The following is a 24,350-nucleotide window of genomic DNA, read 5'->3' as shown; positions in this document are numbered from 1 at the left end:
AGGCTATATATTACATAGGCCTACTTCGTGAATCTGATTAACTTTAGTCTTCAGTTATACAACCAACAAAACATCTTGCGCAAAGTTGTATTGGTTCACGTCATGAGGTCATTTACGACAGGTGTGTTTCCATCAGGAGTGACCGACAGGTGTCCTCGCGGTGTGTTTCAGTGGGATGGCAACAGTTGCTCAGGTGACTGAAGCCGACTCCCCCCTAAAGAGAAACACACACAACCAAGCATCTAAGCATCTGCTGTTGACACACTGACCAGCCCACTTTCACCGTGCTGCTCAAACAGAGCTCAGCAGTTTCACAGCTTTAGGTGTTATGGACGGACGACTTCCCAACACACGCTGAGTCTTTGTGCGGTTTCTTATTTAAATTAACGCTATTTATGTATTTGTTTACGTATTTATTAAATAATCAATCGAGCAAGCCTAAGTTATGGATCCATTAGGAGAATGGAGCTTCAAGTCCAAGAGCATGGACCTGGAGGGGGATTTCTTCTTCGACTATGGAGCGGAGGAAATGACCGATTATCAGGACCCCAATGAACTTCTGGTCGCTTTGAAACAAAAGGAGGAAGAGGTTATTTTGGCAGCCCAGCTGGGAAACGCGTTGCTGCTGGAAAACCGTCAGCTAAAAGAGCAGAGCGAGAAAGTTCATGAAAGATACACGGACAGGCTGGAGGTAAGAAAGACCCGCTTATTAATCTCACACAGGTACCATAGGCTACATAATGTGAAAGCTAGATCAGATTGAATATGTGGCCAAGTGGCTGTAGGCTACTGATGACGAGTTGATCGCTTATGTTTGAAATGGGTGTGCAGCGGAAAAATGTCAATTGTTCTCAGGCTACGTCGGGTAGGCTATAACACCTTAGGCTTTTAGAATGTCAACTTTCATCTCAATAACTCAACTTTTAGACTTTAACAGTTCCACATTTTATTTTTTTCTTCAAGAATGTGCCATGAATGATGTAGGACTGGAGATAATTTCCCCCATAAACATATGCTAATTATAAATACATGAGAAATAGCTAACCCTAATGGGAGTTGCTTCAATGTTATATGTCCAAATTACAACTTTGATAATAAAGAGTATAGATTTGACCAAATAATGCAGAATACGCATGATTGTGGTTAGAAACGACACCTGTATGATCTTTCAATATTTTCCAAAATGTAGGCTATTGTACAATTATGTAGGCCTAACCTATAAAAAAATCAGAAATCTAGTTTAAATGTAGAGGTTTTCTACTTTATCGGTCCCAAAAGCAACTGTCATCCACACAAAACTCAAAAGTCTCTTCAAAGCCAGATATTTGTGTTTTTAGACTTTCCCGATTGTGATCTTGTTCAGACCTCAGTCTGTTCTCCCCACAAACAGTGTTTTCTATCTTAAATGTTTACTCTTTCTGTGGAAGAAAACTGAAAAGCTGCTGCTGTTTAAATCAAAAACGCAGAGTAGAAGGGGCAGGAAGGCTCACACACTTTGTGATGATCCAAAACATTAAAACATTTCTGAAACCGCAGACTGCAGGTGAAGTGAGGCTTTGTCTTCACACTCCTGAGTTGTTATGAAAGACCAAAACAGCTTTTCTCACCAATGAAAATTGCGTTATCCTTCAGATGTTCAGCCTCAAATCTTATCAGGTTTAAACCAGAGACATGCTGTTAATAGGACAAGTACTGTACAAAGTGCAAAATAGATATTGTAAAGACTTATCAGACCGATAAAAGATATTCATTGATAAAAATTTAATAATTATGATTGATAAAGTTGAACAGAGTGTAAGGCTGCAGCCAACAGTTGTTTTCATTATCGATTAATCCGCTCATCACTTTAATAATTTGGTCTGTAAAATGGATGAAATTATTGATTATAGCCCAATTCTGTAAAGCTTTAGGTAACTTCTTAAAATTGCTTTTTAGGGGAGAATAATATATATATTTTTTATAATAAGCAAAAGAGAAAATCTTTGGAATTGAGAAGGTGAAACTCGGGAATGATTGGAAGTTAATTAATCAATTATCAAAGCAGCTGTAGATTACATTTTTGACTAGTTGACTAATAGTTTGACGACTTATTGTATATGAGAACAGATTTGACAGGTTTTTCTCTGTAGTAGGACCTAAATACTGTACATTCTCGGTGCAAACTTCATATAGTCCATTTTTCCATCTCCCAGCTTTCCTACATTTCCCATGATCCTTCACTGCTCTCAATGAGCCTTGAGGCTGGTGCATTTTTTGTACAACACGATCTCATTCGACCATCCTTTCATAATTTCCAACCCAAGCGAATAGAAATATCCTTTGTTTTATCAACTGTTATACTCATTAATCTTTCTAACCCCCATGTATATAGGAGCTGGAGCAGGGCAGACATGAACTGCGGTTGAAGCTGGAGGGCTCTGCGTCCCAGTGGGAGAGCCAGGTGGGAGAGCTGGAGAGGGATGTGAGGGAGCTGAGCAGGCAGGTGGAGCGGCTCACCCAGGCCCTCACCGAGGCAGAGAGGCACAAGAGTCAAGAACAGCTAGAACATGGCGAGCTAACCCAGAAACTACGCGAACAACTTAACACTGTGAGTCCCCCCCACACACACACACACACGCACACACACACACACACACACACACACACACACACACACACACACACACACACACACACACACACACACACACACACACACAGGTTGGTTGTAAGTGTTTTTTGTTTTGTTTTGTGGAATGCCTATGAGAGCGTGGATGTAACATCCGCCACAGGGGAACCGAGCTTCTGTGAAACCCACACACCTGAGTCACCCAATCCATAAAGTTCAAACTTGAGTTTCTTTGCAAAGCTCTCAGTCTGACTCAGTCTATAATCCAGCTCAAGGTCAGATTCTGGCTGTTTATAGACTCAGAGCAAGGCCTTTTACAAAACACTCACTAGTTTATTTATTTTTGCCCGAGTGGGGTTGAAAGATGTGGAGTTGGTCAGGCAGTAATTGTGAAAACAAATGTCTGAGTGTTTGGCTTCAGGCAAATGATCCGCTCCGGTGTGTTGAAGAATGGAAACGTACATGCAAACGAGATGAAGACTGAAAGCCATGATTTGATTTCAGATCTAGGACAAAGGGAGGAGTAAAAAAAAAGGTCTGGATGATTCATGTTTGTTAAATTGATCAAGCGTTTTAAGTCACTTTTTGAACAAAAAATCTGAATATAATCTGATTCTATTTTCTGCTTTCCTTTATTTAAATATTATTGTAAACTGACTATCTTTGAGTTGTAGACTGTTGTTGGAACTAAACAACACATTGGAACACTTTATCATTTACAGCCTGATATGAGATCATTTTAATCAGCTATATCAGATTAGTTAACACAAAGTTAACTTTTAACCAAGCGCTGATGAGGTACTTGTGTGAGGTAATGTACCAAAGGCGCACAAGTGACACAAATCTTTATATGCCCATTTGTCCTCAAGTCAAATTTTTATGATCTCTAGTGCTATCTGGGAGGAGAATCAAATCTGTGATTTTTTTTGTTGTTGTTGTTGTAATGACCCCTTTATCAGTTAACAAGGAAGACCCGAGTGGCCAGACAACTTGCAGTGTTTTTCCAGACTGAGAGAGGAAAGGTTTTGCATAACAGGATAGTTGTGACGTGTGGTGCTACACATGGCCAATTGCTCAGCGGAGCGGCTCCTTGAGTTGTTAAACTGTAGAGTTAAAAAAGAATCCTAACAACAGTGTGCTCCCTCCCATAAGTCAAGGTCCACAGAATAAGGAGCTATGATTGCCCCCCCCCCCCCCCCCCCCTTCCTCCTGGGCCAGGCGGAAGGGCATACTTAGGGGAAACGGACTCCCTAGAAGTCCAGGAAAAAGTCAATTTAGATAAAAGGTGCTATCTCGGTTTGGGCTGTTCAAGGAGGAGGAAGAGGAGAAAATGTTTTTCTGTTTTATTTGGCTGTCCCGGCACCAGACCTTGGCAGCTGGGGTCGTATAAGCCAAAGAAGAGAGTTAGTGTGTGTGTCTGTCGGTGTGTGGAGGAAGAAGGAAAAGAAAGCGCAAAGCAGCTCCATGTCTGAGGTGCCCCTACCAGACGTGGTGAAGGGTGCTGTCGCTTCCCCGGCGGTGAGTTGTGTCTGTGATAATGTGTGTTTGTACAGGACGCTCCCACAGTTGTGACTGGACCTGGGGATTTTGGTGTGTGTGTGTGTGTGTGTGTGTCAATAGGTCTTCAATTAACCATTTAGTTTCATTATCGGTTACTCTGTGTTTGTTTCATTATCAGTTACTCTGTTTGGCTTTCTTCTCAACTTGATTGATCGTTTGCTCTGGGAAATGTCAGAAAATAAGTGAGTTCCTTTTAGTCCTGTTACAGGAAGCAGAAATACCCTTTTTATATCATGTCTGTGTCTACGTATATAGGAGCTCTATCTGATTTTAAACAGCTTGAAACTCTATATCCAAATGGTGAGAGGGTTACCAGAGTATGACAGGAATCTAGAGGAGGGCGTCGGAAACCTGAGGGAGACAGAGAGAGAGAGACGAGTCATCATGTTTACCATCAACGGCAAAAAGCAAAGCTCTCGATGTGAGAGGAAAGATCTGCTGCGGCCCTCCATCCTGGTGCATTTGAGGAAGCGTCTGCATTAAAATAACAGAGGCGCTGTGTGTGTGCCAGACCGTGCCGTGGTTCAGCTCTGACTCTTTAGACAGACAGTTGCTGAGGTTCAAATCTCAGGGAGTAGTGTTGAGTGATGCGGGGGTGTTCTTTTTCTCTCTCCTGGTGACATTAAAAACTTATATCTCGTCCCCAATGCATCTCTGTCTTCGTTACTGTATTACTTGACTTTTTGTGAATGTTTGACAAGAAAATATCAAATCTGATTCAGCAAGAGGCGGCAGGTAGTTGTTTTCGCTGAAAGAAAAAAAAAACAAGATTTTTGCTGGTTTCGTTTGACTCTTGCGCAAGAAAACTTTCCGCAGCTCAACGTTATCAGCGTATTAGAAAAACATCCACTGGATATGAAATGTCAGACTGGAAAGGGAGGATGATTATTGGACGATAAGCTGGAAATGTTGGTCCCAGTCAGTTTCAGTATAAGCATTAGTCATGAGCATTTGTTTACACTAGGTCTATCACCTTTCCCGGTATGTGTATTATTGGATGACTGTGAAGCGTCCTCGCTGTAGATTTTCTTTATTGTAAAAAGGAGATGCTTAAATTGATGCAAGCCCCCCCCCCCCGTGACCTCTCCTCCCTCTACTAGCATCACCAAGCTCCCAGACAAAAAGGCAAAGACAATATACATCAGGGAGAGATATAAATCTTTCATTTGTTCCTTTTGATGTGGCCCAAACATCCCATCATCCCAGGGGAAAGCAGTCCTTTCTGTGCGCTCCCCGAGGGGCTCTGCCATAAGCTGGGGTAGTCAGCTGTTGTGGGCACTTCAGCGTTTGGACTGAGGCATTGGGGGGCCATGCAAAGGGGATATGTCATCTTTGTGTCTCTGACCAAATGGAGCGTCCTCCTTCCACTCTTGTTTTGGTGATTCTCAGTGGGTTGCTGCCTCTATTGTGGAAGGGGCCCCGTGTTGACGAGACAAGGCCTCATTTAATGGCGATTCTTGGGGTACAAACATTGGTCGTTAAGGCCTCCTCCTCCTCACTGTGTGTCTGCATGCTATGTTTTGGTCCATCAATGCCTCCTTTACTCTTGTCACACACACACACACACACACACACACACACACACACACACACACACACACACACACACACACACACACACACACACACACACACACACACACACACACACACACACACACACACACACACACACACACACACACACACTTCTCACTAATTATTGCCCTCGTGCTTGCTGCCTGCCTCATTTCCTCCATGCACTTCGACACACACACACACACACACACACACACACACACACACATACACACACACGTACCCACAAGCTGTCCCCTCAGCTTCACCCCTGTTTACCTCTGTGCCACATTGTTGTCTAATGTGCCATGGTGATGTCACACACAAGACCAAGATGCCCTCTGCTCCATCTGCCACAGCACCGGCCAGCCTTTCATCTTGCATTATGTGGCGGTGATGGGACCTGACAGGGGCCCGCCGAACTGCTGAGTAAGGGGAACATGAGGGTCCCAGACCAGCTCGGTGTCCGGTGGGGGGAGGGGGGCTGTAGTGGCGGCTTGGTGGGCGATGAGTTGGTGTGTCCACTGGTTTTCGAAGTGGCACAGCACAACAGCGTTTTAGTTATTTGTTGTATAACTAAAATCTATTATTGAGAGAGAGGTTTTGCGAAAGAAACAGATTTTCAGAGAAATAAGTTGAACCTTTGAGAAATCATAATTTAACATTTAATATGTCATGTGGTTTGTCAATGATAAGCAATTTTTTCTAGTCTTTTTGATGGATGTTGCTTTTAGTCCCGTTACGCAAGTGGTTTCTAGCCCCCTCTGGTCTGTTAAAGGTGAACCGGGGAATTACCAAAATACTTTGTGTGAATCATTGAGGCCTAACAAACACCTTCATTTCCTTCCTCATAAAACATTTGCAATACCGATTTAAGATTATTTTTTTGTTGTCGTTTGTATCCATGTTTGCTAGCCAGCTGGGACATTGCCAGGTTTCCTGCTTTGCTGCATGTTTTTGTGACTCCATCATCACAGGTTATGGCCTTAATGTATGCACCAGTGATGCAGTTTAACAGCCAAAAAACAAACATTCTCCAAGTTTTATCTGATGGATTTTTGGAGACCTGAAGAGATGAAAATATATTTATATTACAAAAAAAAAAATATCTAAAAAAAAGTATGTTTCTTACCCCTTTAAATCATCTTGTGACCCCACAGCTTTTATCTTTAGCCTTTGTTGGGGGTCTTGACCCCCTGCTTTGGAACATATTTTAACCATAAGATTCTGAACCATTCTGAAGGCAGAAAGAAATCCATCTTCATTATCCTTTGCGCTATATGGCCTGCAGTAAAAAAACATCCCAAACTCATGTTTAATTTCAGTCACCTAATCCCCACCTTTCAGACCCGTTTCAGAAATGCTCCTTCTTTGGCTCTAGATTTACAGGATTTCGTCTCAGAGAAACCCCATGCTTTATTTTTGGTTATTTTTAGATTCAAGAATGTGGTCTCTATTTCTCCTAAAGCTCAGGCCTAAGGCAAGCTTTGTTTTGGAACTTTACTTTGACTGATACATATTTATCTTGGTCTTTTTTGGATTTCTGGCCTCACATTTAAACACAATGCACAAGTTTGCAGAAGCCACATGTGTTTCTTTTACTGTTAATTGTACATCTTATGTGTTTTCTCTCTGATGTGTAGGCGATGGAGGTGGAGAGAGCCATGTCCAGTGAATTGCAGGCTTTGAAACAGGAGCTCCAACTACAAGGAAAGCACAACAGGCCTCAGGATGAGGAGCTGATCAGTGCCATGAAGGAGCAGGTAACCATCCTGCATGAAGCACACACACTTTGCAATTGTGCAACCAAGCCAAAGCCAATCTGTATTGTAACATTCCAGCTTAAAGGACGGACATGTAAAAATGTGTCTAGTCTTGAGAACAGAGTGTACTTACAGGGACAAGACGACCAGAACACACTGCACCAGTGTGTGTTGTCATATGATATCTCCTGTCTAAAGTGTTGATTGTGTTGTCAGCTACTGGTTTACCTCATTGCCTTCGCTTCAGTTTAGTCTCATAGTTTTGCTTAAGGTGTTTTTTTTTAATGAACTTTTACAATCCGTAAGTCACACTGGTAAACAGACAATCACATTTTCTTCTAATTTTAAATCTGTGTTTTTGTGTTAAGGTGCTGCGTCTCACTCAGAAAGAGCAGGTGCTGGAGGAGCGTTTGGATACTGTGTGTCAGGAAAACTCTGAGCTGAGGGCGAGTTTGACCTCTTTACAAGCACGCCTGGCTCTTCACGACCAACTCAAGCAGCAGCACAGCCAGCAGGTACACACACAAAATACAAATGAGATGTTCGTGCAGAGAGCACACCTACGAGACAACACAAAAACAGCTCAGTGTGGTCTGGTGTATGAATGAAAGAGCCTCAATAACAAAGGGATTTTCTGCTCCCTGCCTGGCGGCCGGGGTTTCGTCTGGATTGTGGAAAGCATTGCTAAACAATTGCCTCTTCCCCGTCATTGTAACTTTAACCAACAACTCTGGATTCCACTCATACGTTTGGTGTCATGTCGGGCTGGAATCTGGCATGTCCAGATTTCATGGCCTCGGGTAAAAAGCACTTCTAAAAAGTGCTCCTATATCCAAGTGTATAATCTCAATAATCATAATGTTGTCCTGTCAGCGATTCTGGAGAAAGCTTGTTGCCAAAATCACTTTTTTGGGGTGGGGGGCATTTGTATGCTTTATTGATAGTGTAGAGACAGAGTTGAAATGGGGCAGAGAGGGGAGTGACATGCAGAGAGCGACCACGGGCTGGAATCGAACCCGGGTCCGCTGCTGGCCGAGGCCCATGGGGGGGACGCCCTACCAACTGAGCTAAGGGCGCCCCCGCCAAAATCACTTTCTGTCAAAATCAGTGAATATCTCCTCATGATCCACTACCTGTCTGTGCACTGGTAAACAAAGGAGCTGGGACCAACCTACATAGCAACAGGCTATCAATATAGGCTAAGCTAACTGGCTTACGGCCAGGGGCGGCCTTAACGATATGGGGGCCCCATTCAAGACCTAGTGTGGGGCCCCCCACTTTTTTTTGTATTTTCTTGAAAAAAAAATCTTATTATTTTTTTTATTTTTTTTTAATACATATTTCTTGTGCATGCTTGTGCATGCTTCCCGCAAAAAGAAAATTGTAGAGTTTTATGAGATGATGGGCCACTGGGTGCAGACTCTTAAAGGGCCCCCCCACTCCTACCTATCCAGTCAGGTACACTGACTTTTCAGCACATATACAATTAATGGTAAAAACATATTAATGAAGTCAGTTTTTCTCACAGGATTTAGGGATACTGTGGGAGGGACCCTGGTCCTTGTTGGGGGGTCCGGGGGCATCCCCCCCGGAAGAAAATGTGTGCCTTTTGAATTAAAATGCATCAATCTGATGCACTTTGAGGGGAAAATTTAGAGGCTATATCAAATCCTGAGATGCAGCAGGAACATTATTTTTCAGATTTTTCTTAATCAGGCAGCACTCTCTACTCTGCTACTGTAAAAACAGTACAGTAGATTGGTCTGCAGACTCATGTTCTATGATGGAGAGACTCATTTCAACAGATACAGGGTGGATAGCTACTTTTTATGAACAGCATAGAATTTACACATAGAAATCGTATTCCTGTATGTGTGTGGGGGCCCTAAAGGCTCATCACGAAGCCCCTTAGACAGAGCTACTAATGCTGTTTTCTTATGCTTTTGTATTTCTCCCCTACTAGTTGAGGGGCCCATGATGATTTATTTCCTTACATTTAGGCTTATTCCTTTTTGGACCCTGTTATTGACATGAGTGACTGAGCTCTTTGACAATGCAACATGAAAAGTTACTATGAGGCCTAGGGCCCGGTAGCCTGCTCAAGAATTATTTATCAAAAAAAGATAATAATAATAATAATTTTTTTTTTTTTTTAGGGGGGGCTTGGGGGCCCCCCAGAGGGCGGGGCCCCATTCAATTGAATGGGTTGAAACATAGCTAAGGCCGCTACTGCTTACGGCATAGCCTACTTTGGCTTTGATATGTTTTTGGCTTCAACACCTATTTAAATATTGATAGGCTAATTGTAACACGTGCTGCAGTATTCCTAAAAACACATTCTACTTGTATTTTGGTACCAATAAATCTTAGCTGATATCGATAGCACTGTTGCTAGCTACCGTGTCGTCCAAGTCCCTTTGTTCACATACCCCTTTACCGAGCCGGGATCCAGACAGGATTGTGAGGAGATATTCACTGGTTTTGACAAAAAATTATTTGGAAACAAGCGTTCTCCAGAATCATTGACTCCACCTTTTAATGTCTGTCATATGTTGTACTCACCTGCTGCAGGTTTAGTCTCTATGTTCATGTGTACACTAACCTCCTTGTGTTTTTTAAATGTTTTTCTTCAGCTAGCTGAAGCGTGGCAGGAGGTGGAGTCGGCCCGTGGTCGCTTCCAGCAGCTGCAGGCCCAGGTGGAGGACCTTCAGGAGGAGGTGTCCCTGCAGGAAGCCAGGAGCCAAGGAGACGCCTCCCTTCTGTCAGAGCTGGAGACCAGTCTGGAGACCGCAGCGCTGGGTATCTGCAAAGAAGAGGTAACAAGGCTGCAAGACTGGAGATAATCACTTAATTTAAGAGTAACAGTAACAGTGTTATATTGAGCCAATATAACAGGAGTATTGAGCCAAAATAATAAAGGATCTGTGAGGGAATTTTGGGTCTTTAGTTGTAATATTAATGGGAAAGATTAATAGGCCATATATGCCTATCTTGTGTGTCTGTCTCTCAGACTCTAGGTCAGCCTTGGAGCCTGTTAGGAGACACTTAGGTCAGTTGTATAGATAAAGTCTCATCTCCTTAGACTCCAGAATGTTATGGTTCACTGTGTTCAGCTCTGAACCAAAACATTGGTACGCTTGGTGCCCGAGCCGGGGAGGTGGTAGAGATAGCGCAAGGTTAAAACACAGCTCTAAGCATGAGTTTGTCAGAATTGAAGTGCAAGTCACGAGTGTTGCAGTCCGGTTCTCCTTGGCCAAGTCTGTAATAAATATTGCTTCATAATTCATCCAAGTCTCCTGAAATATTCTTCCACCTGAGTTGACCTCCAACCTTAACAGAACTTCCATCACAGGCTCTACATGAGCTATTCTTTATTTTTGTTATAGTCAACAAATCCTGTGAAAAGACCCAAACCAACTGTTGTTCCTACAAGCAGATTGTCCTGTGTGGCCAAAGCCTGATATAGCTTTTGTGTGCCAAAGAGCGCCATTGTTGTTTAAAAAACTATTAAAAACCCAGTGGTGAGCCAAGTCGTTGCACTGGTGACATGTTCCCTCATCACAATGGGTATTGGCACAGACTCTGTCCTTGTACCAGAAATAATCCATAAAGCACCAAAAAATAATTTATCCACGACTTAAAATAGCCACAAAATACACTATTCTTTCAAGATTTATAAATGATTTAATTTCTACACAAAACATTTTAATTATTTCTACCTTTTCATAACTGAGTCAAAGGCATCGTGATTCAGGAGTTATGAAAGAAAATGAGCAAGAAAAGATAAAATGAGCTTGTCAATTACAAAATCATCCTCCATTTATCAGTATCGTTGGGGAATTAAAACAAAAAAGGCAACCCATAGGTCCGTTGCGTGCAGGAAAAACGAGAAAAGTCTTCAGCGGCTCCATAGGGAGCTGTGTGTGAAGTCTGATTTAATTGCATCAGTTTGGTCTCGGAGACTAAAGTTAAAAAATTTCAAATATCTGTGGGTGTGGAGTTGGAAACGAGACCTTTGTAGCCTGCTTCTTATCCCCAGCTTGAGGCTAGCAGCTTACATTACATTAGCCGCTACTAAGTGTAAGTAGGATTAAATGTCTGTGATGAATCCAAAAATTTTGTAGGAGTGTTATTCAAGGAAAATGCAGTATATAAGAATAATCATTTACTATTAACATATCAATGTCATGATGTGAACTGTAAACCTATAGTGGCAGAGTAATAAGTCTGTGCCCGGTATAAGGAAATACTACAAACAACACAGCCAGCCTTGAATATGACGCAGAGGCTGTTAATTAATTACAAGTCTTCTGCTAGTCTCGCCCACAATGATTCGCGTATGTTTTCCTGCGATGACTGGAAACAAGTCCTAAAACAAAGTCCTTCCTGAAAGACGGATACAGTCAGAAAACACAACAACGGAGCCAGAAAAACATCATCTACAAGTGAATTTTTTAGGAAATGCTTGTAAATGTTGCGGCAAAAGAAAAACAAGTTGACAGAACTTTAAGTTCTTTGTGACCCTGTGACTTCTGTGACACTCGGCGAGGAGAAGTGGTGTGAACTGGGGCTGATTTTATTTTCAAAGCGGGAGACGCCACAAAGAAAGATTAGAAAAAGGCTTGTTTGTCTAGGGAAAGAGAACAGGAAAACAAATTCTTCTGATTCTCACTCTCTGCGGTGTCAACTGTTATTTGTTTTGTTCTAGCAGGAAAATGTGATGTAAAACTGTGCTCAAGACTCAGTCACTACATTTCCTGTTTGTCATAGCTGCATTGTAGGAGAGTTTCCTCGATTCACAGCTCTCAGCTATATTATGTGACTATCTCTTCTACCACATGAGGAATAACCATCTGGATATGTTTGTTTAGTTAGTATCAGTGTCATCATGTGATATATTTGACTTACGAAGGTTAAACAAAGTGATGAGGTAATGCTTGCACCTCCCAGTTTGTCAATACTTGATGTCACACAAGACTTTAATGTGCAGTGCAGCAGGCTGAAAGCAAGATGGGAAAGGAAACACCTTGTTTTCAACTAATAAACATTACCTCTTTAAATGGAGGTGGAATAACACTGTACAGTAGCAGTCTCTGTGCTGTTCCAACGGTGTTGTGATACATTATTATCACACAGTGAACACAAATCAACATGATTCCTCCCATTTTCCACTTAGATAACGCAGGAAATGGGGTCAATCCTTCAGTTACTGCTCCCACTGTCCCAGGAACTGAACGATTCCAGCAGTTTAGAGGTTGTGGATCAAAAGGAGGACTTGCAGGCCATGCTGCAGCAGCTGAAAGGAGTGGCCCAAACCCTAGCAAAGGCCTCCAGCCCTCAGGTGAGCCAAAATGAACAGGTGGAATGGGAGAGGAGACGCTAAACAAAAGGCAGACCTATTGTCTGAAATCAAAGGATGGCAGATAAATGACACCATAGCTTATAGGACTTGAAGTATTTGAATCACATATCATTATGTTATACATACTGAGAGTATGTATGCAAAACCTCTAGCTCCAAAGTCTTTATAGGTCAGTTTTGCTGTTTTGAGGTTTGTATACATTTGTAGGACAGTGTAGCACATTTGTTGCTGTTTTAAAGAGAAGAATATATCTTAAAAGCACAGATGTGTTTCTGTCACTTTTTTTTGGAGACAACCAAAATTTATGAATTTAATCAGAAAGTAGCCCGCTTATACTACTTTCATCAATGTATTCACAGTAGGCCTATCTACCACCTAGTGGTTGTTAGATGCACCATGTTCTTGTCAAACTGAATCCTGCTTAGGAACTGTGTGCCCTTGTTTGCGTACTAGATGCCAATGAATTGTAGTAATTGTAGGTCAAATTCTTTGCTCAGCCTCTATTTGCCACAAGCGAGCAAATACAAGGAGTCCGATTGTGCCACATGCCGTTCGTATTCAATCCAGACCTATAACGGGTATTTATCACTGTAACTAAATATTCCTGGCCACCCCCCTTCCTGCCTCGGAGCACTGTGCGAATACATCACACTACAAAAACTCTTTTTTATTTTTTGGGGCGGGTGTTAGTCTCTGTGAAATGCACTGCTGTCACCTGATCTCATTGTTCATTTCTCTGTCCCAGGAGCTGAAGCGAACCTTTGTCGACAGGACGGGTGATCAGTGTGGGAATCCGAGCGCAGCACAGGAGCTGAGAGATCAGGTAACCCAGTGATGAGCGAGCGCGTCGGTCTGCAAGGACGGCCCATTACTTTAGGGTTTGTCCGTGTAACTACTCACCTCGTTGCTGCCACCATTAGCCATCGTTGTGTAACAGATGGATTCATCAACCTTTTTAGAGTATTTTGACTGAGGATATATATTTTCAAGTTTGATTCTTTTATTGCTAAAAATTAGTGTGTGCTCCCAGCTAAGCTAAATAAGTTATTTACCCCTACATCAAGTTTGTGCTACAGTATACCTAAATTATTTTGTTTAGGATCACACATTCTTTAGTTTATATCTAAATATTTAAGATTTCTTATTTTTGTGATAAATTGCAAGTTGTCACTTTATTACAACAACCATTATGCAAAACACACACCCTTTTGTATTGGCCAAAAAACCTCTAAGCATTTAAATAGCTGTTAAAGGCTCCCTTTTTAAAATGAAAAGCAAATGTACAACATTTCAAATCCAAGATGGTTCTTTGGTAAGGTAAAGAGGAACAGATTGAAATGTATTTATTTATTGTGTTGCGGATCTTTGGAAGGACGAAACTCTATTAACCACCACAACAACGTCCTCATTCTTGTCTTAAACAGATTGACATACAATGTCATTTTTTTTAAACAGTGACCTGAACACAGTCCTTTTCTTCTTCCTTCTCTAGAACATCCAGCTGCAGCAGGAAAACATGGAGCTGAGGCAGAAGCTGCAGAGTGCACAGAAGCATGCGGAAGTCGCCCAGCAGGCCATCAGAGATCGAGATGAGGCCATAGCCAGGTGAGAAGCTCTTCAGTGACTCATAGAAAAAATCTCATGGTGGAACTCTTGACTATGGTCGCAAGAGATAGCTTTCTATAAAGGAACAATTAATAATGTCTGTATTATTGTTTCCCTGACAGTATCTCATTGAGAATATAGAGAAAAAGAGAGCATTCATCGTTTCTTTGTAGGAAAAACCTGATGGAGGACGAGTTGGTGAGAAGCAAAAATGACATGATGTGTCTTAACAACCAGTTGCTAGAAGCCATCCAACGTAAACTGGAGCTGTCACAGGAGCTGGAGGCCTGGCAGGTGGGGTCCAATTTTCTTCTCTCTGGGGCTTTTTGTCCATCCCATCCAGTGTCTAATGTATCCTAATCCATTCGTAAATCCCCTCTCATGCTGTTACTTTGGCGAATCTGTATGCAGTTCTCAAATCCTCGATCAAATTTTCGAGGCATGCTGTCTGCAGATTTAGTAACAATTTGGCAGGACAGGTTGGGGAAAGACCCAGATATACTGTATAAATCTTTGCCCTGTCAGCTTGGAGGGATATGAACGGCAGGTGTCTCTGTCTACGAGTCCTTCTGTTGCTGAGTCACTATGCCAAGCCATCTGCCAGAGGGTCTGATCCATCATGTTTTAACAAGGATAATGCAGATAGTATTTGAACCAGAACACTGATTCATTTCCTTGAGAAATATAAATCATAAACAGAATTTTTCCAAAAATAAATATATTGAATGTGCGGATACAGACTGGTACAGACTAGGCCAACAAATGCAATTATTTCATTACAGAAGAAAGACGAATGCATGCAGTCATAGGTCCAGAAATAAAAACTGTTAAATCGAACAGATACACTGAGCAGAATAGTTAAAACATAGAAACTCAGCAACAACAGATCAGCTGAATCTTCATTATATTTGCATTGTAAATCCATTACTGTTCATTTTAAGATGGGATATAAAAATGACCTGCTTAGCAACTGTACTGCCCTGGCAGCGCGTATCCTGGAGCACGGCTTGACAGCCAGCTAACATAGATAAAGTCCAATATTGAAATGAAGAACCAAGGCTTGCTTTTCTTTTATCTTCAGTGTATCTCCACTGGTCGCTTTATCAATTTGTAAAACTGTAACATACATAAAAACATAAATCAATAGACATCACCAGATCCATACAGACATTTAGTACAATACACGGTAAGTATGACATGAATAATACACAAAGCTTAGCTAACAAATGTAAAATGAAGGAGAGCTAGCTAAAAATACACTTTGTTACAGGCAGTTAGCTAACAAAGGTTAATGGTTAATTAAACAAACAAACCTAAGTAGCTAACTTCACATTTATATATTAACAAGCTATAGTTGACCACATACACACTACTCACAGACAAATAGTCTCCAAGGCACGGCGAATTTACTTGAATACTCGGCAGCATTTATCTGTATGCTTTTCCTTCTTGACGTGTCTGCATTAACTGAGATCATAGAATATCCGAGAAAAGACCGGAGATTTGGCGCGAAGATCCTCTATTAATGAGGGCTCACTCTGCCGTTTTTCCCAAACCCAAAATACAAAGCAAATACCAACACTTGTTCTAATTTACAAAACTCCTACATAACAAACCTACTGACTTAAATTTAAGGCAGCACAGCAACTTAAGGCAGTCGAAATGTTTTTATTGTCAACAAATCTCAAAAAAAGAAAAACCAAACAATGCGATAGTCCTTCTCTCAATGTTCACTTAGGTGTGAGCCCATTGGTTCCTACTGAAGAATTACAATTTTGAAATTTAAATATGAAGTTACATATTTGAAATAGGCTCAGTAGACCACTTTTATAAAGCAACTGGGCACTGTAGTGTTTCAGTAAATACTTAAACAGGAGGAAATACTTAATTTGTTGGGGACTATTTTCAACTGCTGATTACATTTGGTGATGTGAGTATTTGAAGAAGCATGTTTTTGAACAACAATTGAGATTTATTTTGACACAGAGGAACAAGCCACAGTGCATAATGGGTTTAGCATCAAAGACATATAAACATCCTGAAATGTGCGTAATATTGCCAGACTGAACGTGAAAAAACACTGATACATATTAATGTCAAAAAGAAATGCAAGAGAAATGCAGGCAAAGGCCAATGATCAGTGACATAAAAAGTCAGTGTTTACGTCCGAGTCAGATGATAATAGAAAGTGGGAATGAATGAGGACAGTGTTGACGTGCGGTTTTTGCCCAACATGAGCCACCAGACTGCCCCTCAGACTTCCAACTCATTCTTCTCTAACTCCACACCTTTTCCTCAGGACGACATCCAGATCATAATCAACCAGCAGCTAAGGTTGCAGCATCAGTCAGAGCTTCAGCCCCAGAAGAAGTCCACCTCCAACGGTATGTCCTTCTTCCGCAGGCCCAGCAAGAACGTCTCCACATGGACACGCCAGACCTCCACCTCCTCCTCCTCCTCTTCCTCCACCTGGAGTTCAGATGCTAACCAGGACAAAAACCAATCCCCCTGGAGGGACTGGTTAAGAAGGGGGAAAGGGGTACAGTATGGAAAATAATGGACAATCTCAGCTGTACCTCGGCAAGTGCAGCTTCCCGTACATAATGTGTGGTGAAAAGAAGCCAAAAAAGACACTTTATAAGTCAGCGATGAGCAACAGAGCCACTACAAACAAAGACACTTACCCGTACACATTTCATTGAGAGGCTGAGCCTTCGTCTAAACCTGAACTGTGACTACCTGGGACACTTTTTATCACAGAAGTACATTAAAAAGGTTTGCTTTTGTGTGTAAATATCGTGCCTTATTTTTGTAATATTCATAATATTGTGAATGTCTGTATACACCTGACTTTATATGGGATAAATGAGAGATGAAGATCAGTGGAAAGAATTTGTTCTGATATACTGTCGTAGATCAAAGGAGAGTGAAAACGTATGTTCAGAAAGCAAATGATCAAAGGGTTTATTTGATATCGTACCGAGTTGGACATACCAAGTTGGAAGGGAGAAGTTACATTTCTTTCTGTTAAAAACTGAATATGTATTATGTTCACTTAAAAAAGCTGTTGTTATTTTGTATAATTTCATCGTGGTTTGATTTTCAATAAAAAACAATGATGTTCTCTGAATGATAACTTGGTATGGTACATGTACGTTCTGTGACTCAGTGTTCAAATATTAAAGCTGCTTAGTATGAACTATGTTTCTTTTGCCTGTCCACATCTGGAATCATCCCAAGATAATTTCATAAAACATCAAATAATCCTTTTGTGAGTTCTTGGTGTTTTTGAGTGTCTGTGTTTCAATCTGTTCAGATGATAAACTGATAAACCTAATCTGAACAAGATACATACTGTTATTTTGAAAAACTTCTCAAATCAGAGCAACAGTAATTCAGTCAATGTGACCTTGTTTATCGGTCTGGTAAATGTCTAATTTCTAATTTTTATATTAAATTATTAAGATCATTTCTATAAAATTAGAGTTTGAAATAGAAGTTCACTATGGGTTGTAAATAATAGGCTATGTATGAAGTTTAATTGGATATGAAATGCGGTGGGCTATAAATCCTTCATATTATCTTTAAAGGTGCAGTAGATCTAGATCCCAACCAAACATGAGAGGAACCTCAAGGGAACATGAAGGCTATTAGATCAATGTTAAGGTAAACTAGCACATGAGGACATTGCTGCAGCTACACTAAAGCTGATGCACAGTAGACTTAACCTCTGTCCGAAATATTTACAGACCGCACATGCTTTGTTATAAATTAGATTATTGGTATTTACCACAAATAATATTCAATCAAAATCAGCTTCACTTTGGGGGCGACCTTAGCTCAGTCGGTAAGATAAAGTATGATTTTGGATTTTGTGACATTTTAAAAACGTATTTGAAAGGTTAGACTTACTACCTTTTATTGCATGCAATGGCAATAATGTATCCACCTGTTCTGTGATTTTCACTTACCTACAAATGAAATCAGAGACTGGGTGTCAAATGGACACAGTCAAATGGATTGCTCTTCAAAAATATGTGGTCACATGACCAACTTCTATGGTTTTCTAGAAACAAGGGGTGGCACAACTCACCCCACTCTCCCCTATGCACATTTAAAAAATAAATAAAAAACATATATCACATTTCCAAACATGTAGCCTATCTAATTCAGCTTCTGTCCAATTTCAAACACTTGCAAACACAAATAATCCTCAAAACCAAACTGCAAACTGCTTCACCCTGTTTTTCAGAGGGTATAGGCTAGCCTACTGTACAGTCTAGCGGCTAGTCTAGCCTATGTGAGAGACGCAGTATGCTACTGCCCTCTGCTGACCTGAAATCAGAGGAAACTTCATGGGAAAATCACAGAAATGACTGCTGGTCTCACAGACAGTGTCACATTAGAGTGTTATTTTGTTCTATTTGATCAGCTTCCTCCCTATTGTCTTTTATGTTTTAATTCTTAATCAATTGGGTTTTAATTTTTTTATTTTTACATCACTTTATTATGTAGGCTACAAACCAAAAACAGCCTTATATGTTATACATTGATATACCTATTACAGTTAACTGAGCATATATAGAAAATAGAACATTTGACAAACAGAAAAGCACATAAAATAAACGTTTTGTGTAAAAGTTACTCAGCAAGAGCACAGCAGGCGTCCACTCCCCTCCGTCTCACTCTGATGACGTTTACAGTTTCAGTTTGCTGAGATCTGGTGCTGCTTTCGCAGAAGCTACATTTTTCTCATCAAAAAACGCAATCTTCTTCCCGTCAAACAGGTACGACAGCCCTCGTTGTCGTTTTTATACATTATTAAGACAAGCCACACACGAAATCAGAACGACAGGTTGTAAAATGGGTGCTGAAATAGAGACGTGGTGACCCCATGACAGCTAAGCGTGCTAACCAGCTAACACAGCTAACTAGCGTCCAGTAGCGAGAGCTGCTGATACATTGCTTCACAGGGAGACATGTCAGTTTTGATTCGAGTAATGTTGGTGACCAGTTTAAAGCTAACTCCACAAAGCAGCACGAGACTTGACTGATGGTAACCGTGGCAACACAGTGTGTCGTTATACAACCCAGTCCATATGTCAAACTGTGAGCACGAGCAGCTACTTGTTTAATTGATTTATTAATTAATACCAGGCTTTAAAGTTTCGATAGAGTTACCGGAATTCAAGGTGTTTGTTGTCATTAATCCGTATACCTATTTAACAGGAACAACATGTTGTTTGTTCCACAACAAGGTGCTTACACAAAAATACAACACTATGACACTAAAATGCAACAGAAACTAAGTACAACCTATGATATAGGAGAAAATAGTATATAGTATGAATAATTCAGTATGGAAAGTATCATGATATAAATAGTCCCGTGGTATAAACAATGCAGAATGGACAGTTTAGAAAGTAAAGTACAATAATGTAGAAATGCAGTCATATAACCAACAATGCAGTAGACTGCAAAGACAACTAGAAAACAAAAAAAATACTTGGCTGGTGACCTCATGATAATTATACATATACATAGGAGGCACAGGGTGAAGTTGTTTCAGAATAAAGGTGTGTACAAAAAAAGGGCAGGGTGGTGGCATTAAGAATGTCTTTAAAAGTCTTAAATCTAACTTACCTTTAAAGCTGTTTGATCCGTGATGACGATAATAGTGGGACATTGATGGTAACCTAAGTATGTGGAAATATACTCTATGTGCTCACTGATCTGTTACTCGATTATTGCAAATCCTGTTGCATAAAGTAATGTAGTCGTTGTGTCTGCGTCTTAGGCTGGGATCTTGGATGGAGTGAGTGTTGAGCCCCAGTGAGATGACTGACCAGGGCAACAACAACCAGAACATCTCCTGCAACCCCTTTGCGGCCCTCTTTAGCTCACTGGCTGATGCCAAGCAGTTTGCATCAGGCCAGAAACCACAACAACAGTCTGCTGAAGCCCCATGTGAGTAATCGTAGCTGCTGCCAAAATAGTTCATATACTTACATCTTGTTTAAATGTATCCACATGGTTTCTTACTCACCCTCTGTGTCTTGTATCACAGTGGAGGACTCGGGAGAGAGCCAGTCAGAGTCGGAGAACTCTGTGTCAGACAGTGTTGATGAAAATGATGACTCTGTGGCAGAGATCAGCCGCTCCTTCCGGTCCCGGCAGGAGCTGTGTGAACAGCTCAATGTCAATCACATGATCCAGCGAATATTCCTTATCACTCTGGACAACAGTAAGTTAGAGGAGAAACATAATCAGACTTTGAACTGTAAACGTATACCTCTTTTAGTAAAATGTGCATAGGACTTGGGTAAATTGATATGAGACAGATGCCACAGCTTAAACTGTGATAGTTGCTGTCTGCTAGGGCTCAAGTCTGCATTTATAAACGTTCAACATGAGAGTTACAGTGTATTAAACTTTATCATTTCAAAAATATAGTTATGTTTATGTTTAACTTATATCTCCTTGAACATCTCTCTCTCTCTCTCTCTCTCTCTCTCTCTCTCTCTCTCTCTCTCTCTCTCTCTCTCTCTCTCTCTCTCTGGTTACCAAAGCCAGGCATCTTCCAACTCAGGGTAATAACTGTATTCAGATCCATCCCAGATGCTGGTTTGACCTAGCCTGGGTGAAAGCAGGCTTAGCTCCACTAACTGGTCTGGTGGACCCAACCACTGTTTGGCACAGTTCACTTCCTCTGGCAGATTCTTGCACCAAACACAAATAGGCATTGGTCAATATCACCTGAACTTTAGTCCAGTTTCTGTTTTATAAACTTGTCCATAGACTAATGATTGCTGAATATCCATTTACGTCACAAACAAGACTTTCTTCCTGCATAAAACAAATATCTGACGTTGATAGCAAAAACCTCATACTGTGTCTTTCTCTTAAACAATGGAAATTCAACTTTGCTGTATCTATTTGTATCATTAGATTATCATATTTCAGCTACGGGCTTAACCAGCAGCTGCAGCTGCAGCAGCAGCAGTAGTAGTTCTATACAGGAACTCTCTTTTTTGTAGTATCCTGTCATCAGTCCAGTGTAAATGCCTGGATGTGAAGGTGTTGGGTCAGATGATCAATGTTGACCCTTTTTCATTACCAGCTCACAATTTTCTCCCTTTGCTTCAGTCTAGAGGGCACAACATTACATTATACATCATGTGCAGGCAGGTGTGTTACCATGTAACTGTGATATAGTTATATAGTCTATTCCGTTGCTCTTAGTGGTTAGTGTTGAACAGTGATTTAAATGTCAAATTTGACATTTTCTGTAAGTACTGCAACAAATGACTCATCAATACAAAGACTTAGCACAAAGCAAAGTCTCGCTGTGAGATGGCTGGGTCTCTCCCACCTCTGAGACCGCTCGAGGGTGACTCATGTCGTCCAGGAAATGCAGACTAAAAGCCTCTGTTTTATTAAAGAGCTCTTTAAATGAATTCTTCCCCCACCTCAGTCTGAAATAACACAATGTCTGTTTAACCCTTCTGTGTTAACTTTAATTAATGCTAAAGTTGTTGATTTATTTCTCATTGTCACTGAATCCACCGTTGATGCTTTGTTTGGTTTCAAATTCAGCATCTAATAGGATTTGAGTAGACTTTGTTTTAACGGACCCAAGTTGTATTCTCACCCCTAGGTGACCCCAGTCAGAGAAGCGGTAATGGGATCCCTCCTCGCTGTGTTTACCTGGAGGAGATGGCTGCTGATCTGGATGGACAGGACTGGCTGGACATGGACAACATAGAGCAGGTAAGATGTCAGCAACATGCTTTTCACCACTCCATTTCTTGTTTTTCTCCTCCTATCAATAAACCACTACATTTTTAAAATGGCAACAAAGCGACACGTATAGATTTGGATTAATTACGTAAGAAATAGATACAGAAATGTAAGGAATCTAAAGAGAATATATATTTGGTGGGTGAGTGAGTAAGAAGATGTGTCTGCCTTGCAGGCTCTGTTTAACCGTCTGCTGATGCTAGAGCCAGGAAACCACCTCATCTACATGACGTCATGCAGCACTGTCAACCTGTCTGCTGACCGTGACGCTGGAGAGAAGCGTGCCCTCCCTTACCTTTTTGCTTGTTACCAGAGGGCCAAAGAAGAGGTGAGGGTAGGACTGTAATTGTAGCACTTTAATGCAATTGTTCTCAGAGGATTCCGAAAGTGTTAACAAACCGTTCTTTGGAACATAAAAACAACCCACGCTCCATAAATCCAGCGGTTTGATTATCTGTTTACCAGGTGACCAAGGTACCGGAGAAGTTACTGTCGTTTGCTGTTCGCTGTAAGAACCTGACAGTTTCCAACACGCGGACAGTCTTGCTCACCCCAGAGATCTACATCAGCCAGAACATCTACGAGCAGCTTCTGGACCTGCTGCTGGAAGGTTTCAGTGGAACACGTAGGTTAAGAATTAGGCCCATTTTGGCATGACCTATGCCTTTTTTGTGTACTTGTTTTTTCCTGCCTCTCACAGCTTTTCCTCAAGTTTTCTTTTCTCCTCTCAGTTTCTCACAAAGTCGCTGTGTTTCAGAGCCAGAGGAGTTGGTTGAGTTTGTGGAGGAGGTGGTTGCTGGCCTGCTCTCCGACCAGGAGGTGCGTACCTTTGAGGAGGTGATAGTACCAGTCTTGGATATCTTCCAGGGACGCATCAAAGACTTGGACCTGTGCCAGCCACTCCTCTACTCCTACCTAGATGTCCTGCTCTATTTCAGCCACCATAAAGATATTGCCAAGGTCAGGAGATACACAGGAATGTTTGCTAGCGTAATCGTAAATTCGACGCCACTTATCAAGTAACACAAAATCACAAACAGTATTCGCATAATCATAATTAGATTTTCAGTAATGACATGACATTTCATAGGGGCCCCTTAACCTTTGACTTTTGTTAATTTAGTCACCCCCCCCAAAACATTTTTTTTATCCTTCTGACAGTTGTTTTTCTTGGTTTGGTTTGTTAGGTATTTGTGGAACACATTCAGCCCAAAGACCCAGCTAATGGTTTACAGTACCAGAAGACACTACTGGGGGCGGTGTTGAGTATCTCCTGCTTGTTGAAAACCCCAGGAGTGGTGGAGGGACACGGCTACTTCCCGAACCCCTCCCGCTCCAGTGCCCAGGAGAAAAAAGTCCAGGAGGCCAACATCCACCAGGTAAACAGATTCTCTTTAGATTGCTGATGTGTTCCCTTTCAAAAAAGAAAGAAAAATAAGTTTATGCATGTCTCTGGTTAACTCTACTCCCATTGTGTTGCAGTTTATGGGACAGTTTCATGACAAGCTGCACCAGATCTTGAAAAACTTGCTCCAGCGATCTGGCGAGACGCGCCACATGCTGCTCTCGTGGTTGGGCAACTGTCTGCAGGCTAACGCTGGCCGGGCTAAGATATGGGCCAATCAGATGCCAGAGATGTTCTTCCAGATGTACGCCTCAGACGCGTTCTTCTTAAACTTGGGTGCCGCCCTGCTAAAGCTGTGCCAGCCATTCTGTAGGCCACGCTCGCCCAAACTTCTCACCTTCAACCCCACCTACTGCGCCCTCAAAGAACTGAGCGAAGAAGAGAGGCGCAATCGCAATGTGCACGCCAGAGGTTAATATATGTGAAAACATTACAAACATTATTTCATCATTTTTATGTGCAAGTGTTAACACGGCAGTTCTGTTATTTGATTTTGATTTTGCATGTGGGTTTCTAGCAGTTTTTAATTGAAAGAGTTTTCCGGAGTTTACAATACATTTCATGACCAAATCATCCCCAATTTCTCATTTACCAGGTCTCGACAAGGAAACCTGTCTGATCCCAGTGCCCCCTCAGCAGCCGGTGGAGTCTTCGCAATCCTACAGCCTGCTGACCGAAAACCTCATCCTC

General features: G+C 41.5%; 2 protein-coding genes across 5 annotated transcripts in view; both read left to right on the top strand.

Moving 5' to 3' along the window:
- Positions 1-445: 445 nt before the first annotated feature.
- LOC307271599 (BICD family-like cargo adapter 1) lies at positions 446-17,441 on the top strand (the record flags this gene model as incomplete). The annotated part of the gene is made up of 10 exons (XM_080054135.1): positions 446-691; positions 2,372-2,587; positions 7,369-7,488; positions 7,857-8,003; positions 10,122-10,304; positions 12,665-12,829; positions 13,596-13,673; positions 14,343-14,455; positions 14,629-14,749; positions 16,755-17,441. 10 exons carry the CDS (start codon positions 446-448, stop codon positions 17,010-17,012), a joined length of 1,647 nt encoding a protein of 548 aa, XP_079910261.1. The 3' UTR covers positions 17,013-17,441.
- Positions 17,442-19,165: 1,724 nt separating this feature from the next.
- Positions 19,166-24,350, top strand: part of ube4a (ubiquitination factor E4A) — a 15,366-nt gene continuing 10,181 nt past the window's right edge. Inside the window, exons 1-10 of one of the 4 annotated variants that reach the window (XM_080053309.1) lie at positions 19,166-19,242; positions 20,253-20,422; positions 20,523-20,699; positions 22,113-22,225; positions 22,431-22,583; positions 22,721-22,880; positions 23,013-23,215; positions 23,443-23,634; positions 23,738-24,071; positions 24,256-24,350. The exon at positions 24,256-24,350 is cut by the window's right edge and continues 32 nt beyond it. In XM_080053309.1, coding sequence (XP_079909435.1) covers positions 20,293-20,422; positions 20,523-20,699; positions 22,113-22,225; positions 22,431-22,583; positions 22,721-22,880; positions 23,013-23,215; positions 23,443-23,634; positions 23,738-24,071; positions 24,256-24,350 — 1,557 coding nt within the window. In that variant the 5' untranslated portion in view covers positions 19,166-19,242; positions 20,253-20,292. Of the gene's footprint in view, positions 19,243-20,252; positions 20,423-20,522; positions 20,700-22,094; positions 22,226-22,430; positions 22,590-22,720; positions 22,881-23,012; positions 23,216-23,442; positions 23,635-23,737; positions 24,072-24,255 lie in introns of all 4 variants that reach the window. The other 3 variants (XM_080053308.1, XM_080053307.1, XM_080053306.1) reach the window with 3 other exon arrangements.

The sequence above is a fragment of the Ammodytes marinus genome (genome assembly GCF_949987685.1).
Source record: "Ammodytes marinus genome assembly, chromosome: 3".
Lineage (NCBI taxonomy): Eukaryota > Metazoa > Chordata > Actinopteri > Uranoscopiformes > Ammodytidae > Ammodytes > Ammodytes marinus.
This window is presented reverse-complemented; position numbering and strand designations above follow the sequence as displayed.